The sequence below is a fragment of the Halyomorpha halys genome, unplaced genomic scaffold (genome assembly GCF_000696795.3).
Source record: "Halyomorpha halys isolate HHAL.00 unplaced genomic scaffold, Hhal_1.1 Scaffold44.1, whole genome shotgun sequence".
In the NCBI taxonomy this organism is placed as follows: Eukaryota; Metazoa; Arthropoda; class Insecta; order Hemiptera; family Pentatomidae; genus Halyomorpha; species Halyomorpha halys.
In genome coordinates this window covers 685,771-690,909 of record NW_027115243.1, presented here as the reverse complement: position 1 = coordinate 690,909, position 5,139 = coordinate 685,771, and the positions used below count along the sequence as shown (strand labels likewise).

General features: G+C 27.9%; 1 protein-coding gene across 2 annotated transcripts in view; it reads left to right on the top strand.

Annotated features, from left to right (window-relative positions):
* The window catches only part of ALiX (programmed cell death 6-interacting protein-like protein AliX), a 34,422-nt gene extending 33,698 nt beyond the window's left edge, over nucleotides 1–724 (top strand). The window contains exon 16 of one of the 2 annotated variants that reach the window (XM_067052318.1): nucleotides 31–724. In XM_067052318.1, coding sequence (XP_066908419.1) covers nucleotides 31–140 — 110 coding nt within the window. In that variant the 3' untranslated portion in view covers nucleotides 141–724. The remainder of the gene's footprint in view (nucleotides 1–30) is intronic. The other variant, XM_067052317.1, reaches the window with a different exon arrangement.
* Nucleotides 725–5,139: the final 4,415 nt, after the last annotated feature.

The following is a 5,139-nucleotide window of genomic DNA, read 5'->3' as shown; positions in this document are numbered from 1 at the left end:
TTTGTTAAATATTGAACATGGTGTTTGCAGGAGGTTATTACCCTATGCAGTATGGACAATTTCCTCCCGCACAGCAGCAGCAGCCGCCGCCTCAGCAGCAAAGTGGATGGCCACCAAACCCTCCGCAGGGCCAGTGGTAGAAACCGCAGTATCGAATCATTTACTGCTTGTTAATATTTTTGTATCCTTCTCATGAAGACCTATAATTATTCTTTTTTTTCTTTTAAGAATTATTATTTTGTTCAAAAATATGGTTTTATAAAGTTTTAAAATATTTAAAAAATGAACAAGTTTATTGTTACAATGTGTAAATAAACATATAAATAAGATATTAGTATAAATAAATTAAATATGTTATAAAATTAAGTGATTCTTTCAAATCTGTGTCTGCCATGTCGTTTATACCTATAAAAAAAAAAGCATCAAATATAGCTCCTTAAATGTGATTGGTTCCTTTTTATTGTTGTGATCTTTCGTTAAATTATCTTATGTTGATAAGCTATGCTCATTACGTATTTGAATTGAATAAGCGACTGTGACTGGTTCAAACAACCTCGTCCAGTCTTGTCCAAGTTCCCGACTTCATTTTATTAATCTTCAAGATAAAAATGGTTCGAATGTTCGTTATAAGTTTGAAATAAATATAAGACTTTTATTGCGTGTTATAATTTTTGGTATTATCTAAAACCGCAAATCAATATTTCCATGTTAATTTATGATCCTAGATAATCTATTTATAGTTTTTGTTATATCGCTATGTAATCTGTTTATTTGTCTTATGTTGTAAACAGACAACAAACAAAATATTTTTTTATTGCCATATTATGTTTTTAAAATATATTTGTTAATTGCCCTATTAATACAATGAAAAAAGGCACGTTAAACATAAGTGAATCGCATTTATTTTTCTAGAAATTAGTAAAATTTATTAATGATAAAAAATGTTGGAGGTATGTACCAAACCACGTTCTGAAACGTTTTACCAGCACTCTTCGATATGTGATAGTGCCTTTATCCTTAAGGCTTTAGTATTATTTTAAATTGGTTTTTACTATTTATAATTTTAATTAAAGCTGCATCACCGCCTTCTCAATTTTAACAAACAGCTGAAGAAACATAGTTACTTATTTTGTGATTGATAATTCTAAAGTTCTTATTTTTTGAATAAGAAGAAAATTTTCTAATTTAAAATAAAAATAAAATATATATGCTTGGATTTCTTTTATTTTTAACATTTTTGTAATTTTTAGTTAATTAACAGTGTATAAAGACTGTTTATTTTGTAGTATATTTCAATAAAGTTTTCATATATAGAGGTTTTATTTGTGACATTTTCCTTAAAGTATAATTTAACCTTATCCTATGAACTAAATCTGTTTAAATTTATCCAATGTATTTTCTGATGATACATCTTATATAATTAATTGCATCTTAAATAATAATTTGTATAATAATACTAACAAAGAATTTTTGTTTTCAAATAAAAGTGCATATGTGTTAAGAACATGTTAAACTTCCCGATCTATAGGCAAGTTATCGTATTCACAATGAAATTCGAAAATGGAAATTTTTACAGTTTCGATATAGGGTAATCTAATTCCTATGGAATTTTTCAGAATATATTTTGTAGGAATTAGAAATACACATCTATTTTATAAATCATTTGATTCTGTAAAACTAATTTAATTTATAGTAGAAATATGTGTAATACAATTTTTTTGTGGATTAATTAAATTTTCTTTTTTTTTATCACATTTTAAATAAATCTATACAAACAGTATTTTTTATTTTTAAACTGCTAAATTTTTAACAAAATATATTTAAAAAAACTATTTTTCTTAATACTTTCTTTATATGTATATATTTTTTAGGGAGGAGGGGGTCTTGAGGATCAGTCAATAATACAACTATATTTAGGTGACGTTTCGCAACTTTATTATTTGCGTAGTCATGTCCTACAATGAAAAGAGTTTTTTAGAACAAATACTTTCTTCAACTAATTGTTATAAAACTACAAGTACATAGTGTAATTTATGATTAATAACAATTACAATTAAAACATTACTTACAATTATATATTGCAGTGTGTTCTACATAGTGATCCAACTAACTCTAGGTTTGTACCAGAACTGAATAGGTTTTGAAATGGAGGTAGGTTTGCTTTTTTGTTGTTTTTTTCTAGCAGGTAGTCCATCTCTTATTTCTATTTTGTCTCTTGCCTGTTTCTATTTAGTGTTGTTAATTGTGTCTTGTGTATTTATTAAGTTAGAGTAACATGAATTTGAATTTTGTACATTCGATCTTTTATTGATAGCTATGATAATTATTTCTTTTAAATTTTGCTTAAAGTTGTTTTTTTCCCGATGTATGATTTTTGGTACATCAAATGTGAATTTATGTTCTGCTGGTCTAAAATGTGTAATGAAAACAGTTTGGTTAGGTTTGTTTGTTATAGAGGTGCGACTATATTTTTGTTGATACATTCTTTTAAGATACTGTTCTGTTTAAGTTCCTAAATAGGATTTCCCACAGTTATCTTCACAGTGAATTTCTTTCACTATTAGATTGTAGCTCTATTTTGTATTGGTGTAAAGTTTAAGTGTAAAGCCACTAAGTACCACGCGAATATCATTTGTTAGGCTTCTTTGGGAGTCTTGATTTTCTATCTTCCCATCACAGTTTCATGATCCTCGACTGCCTTTCTTTGGACTACTTCATACCCATTTTTTTTCCTCTTCCAATATTGGTGAAATTTTTCAAAGTTTTCCTATACATATCTCTATCCAGACAGTCGGTATCTGAAATTTTAAGTCTCTTTAATTCCTCTCTTATTTGCTTCGTGACTCCTGCCATGTTTTTGTAGCTAAGAATTTTTTTAAAGATCTTATTCAATCTTTCCTCCTTCATACTCTTCATGTGTCCATAGAACATCAGCCTTCTGATTCTCATCTCGGTTTCCAGGTCTTTGATTAATGCTTTTATTATACAAATATTCTTTCTTAACTCAATCATATAAAGACAAAGTTATACCTAGTTCTTGTAAACATCACAATATTTATTTGTTGATAAATTTCTACCAACAGGTGAGAAGCCCAATTGTAGGTGGTAAACAAACATATATGGTATGCTTGGCCTGTTTGTTCGAACAGGTGGATGACAAACTAAAGAGAAAATTGAGTGTTTTAAAATAGGAACTTGACGTTAAATTGGCAGTTACCCAAGGTGGATACCAATATATCTAAAATATTATACTCTAAATCTATCGAATATTTTTACTTTTATTCATAAATTAATAACAGATTTTTCAAATCATGTGACGACAACTCACATGAACCATGTATAAGATTTGTCAACTATTTCAAAGTAAATTTACCGAATAAGATTATAACATGGCCATTCAAAAACATTATACTAGTAATTAATTATTAATGCAGGTTATATTTTTTAGTGTTTTTTTTTTCCTCTTTTATTATTTTAGATAATATGTATGCATTTTAGAATCTATTGTATTGTATTGTATGTTTAGAATATATTGTATTGTATTGTATATTGAATGTAAAAAAGCTCTGGTTTGAATCCTCATTTATATATTGTAAAATATTTTTTGAATATGTATTAGTCAGTTTTAACACACATTTGGTGTACTTTTCATAGTTTTTCGAAAACTTGCTAATAGTTTGCTAAATAGGGTTTATTGATATAATTATCTGTTATAGAAAATAGGTTTTATTATTTTGGTTTGTAATAAAACTGTAGATAGCGACACTATGATACTGCTGAGAACAAAACAAGAGACTTACTGCTTTGTTCTAGAACAGTCTGTTGTGGCATCCATTAGTGAACACACTCTAGTTGTCTGTATTTGTAAAACCCTCCATAAATTCCACAACAATGTCATACTTGAAATGTCTCTGATCTACTTATAAAATCTTTAGATCTAACATATTCAAACTTATGTTTTGTATGCTATTTAGTGAAAATAGGACAGAAAGAGTTGTTAAATCTACATGATATATCATAAATAGTACTTATTAACTGAAAAGAAGCTGTACTCAATTTAAGTGTAAAATCATGGATATATGATAGTATCAATAATTGCCATGATATGTATCTCCGAAGAAAAGGAAGATTCCATTCACTCCTCGACAACCTGTCACAAGTATAGTGAAATTGGTATAAAATATTTTGGGCAGCAGACCTGCTCTCCAGAACAATTAATCAGTTTATTAAAAGGCTATAATTGGAGAGCTCATAACAACTACACTGGAAGAAGCTTAATTGATTAATATGTGAGGGATCAATGCCTTAGTTTGATAGTTTTGTTTCTTTTAACATAAATACCATATTTTTGTTATAAATTACTGACTAGTTGATGTATTTTAATCATACAATTTTTTTTTTTTAGTTTTGTTATTAATGTCTAAAAATTGCTATCAGACTTAAACTTTTTTTTTTCCTACGCCAAAGGAGGCATTTCTGCCATTTTGTTTCGAACAGCCCAGTATAGTTTAGCTTTTCTCTCAGACTTTAACTGAGAGATATTTTGGATTCCTCCTTTAGAGCAGTGATTTTAAGCCTATCATCAACTTATCCTTATTGTGGTCCTATATGGCAGATGCTGCTGTCTGTAAGGAAAACATTTCATCAGGGACATGCTTTTACTATAGATTTTCTTCCTCTTCTTTACTTTTAATATTCCTAAATACTTATCTTATCTATTCAAACTTCTTTATCATTTATAGATTCCTATAGCCTATATACCCAGATAATACCATTTTGAAATGATTCTTCTTGACAAGCTGGTACTTATAGGGGTGTTACAAAAAAAAAAGTGGTAAATTTAATGGTTAGCCACCTTTTATATATTAATTTTTAAATTGATAATAATAACAAAACAAAACAAAAAAAAAATGTATTATCAAAAAATTTTAAATATAAAACGATTCCTCAATTTAAATTTTTTTACTTTGTTCTATTTCAAACTATATTCTTACTGTATATATGTATATATAGTTGACCGTAAAAATTGATATATAAGAAGATGGTCAGGGTTGCGGTCAAAAGAGAAACAAAAATAGTTTACAACTATTTATTTTCCGACGTTTCTCCCCACTTTGCAGGGCTGTTCAAAGGAATCCG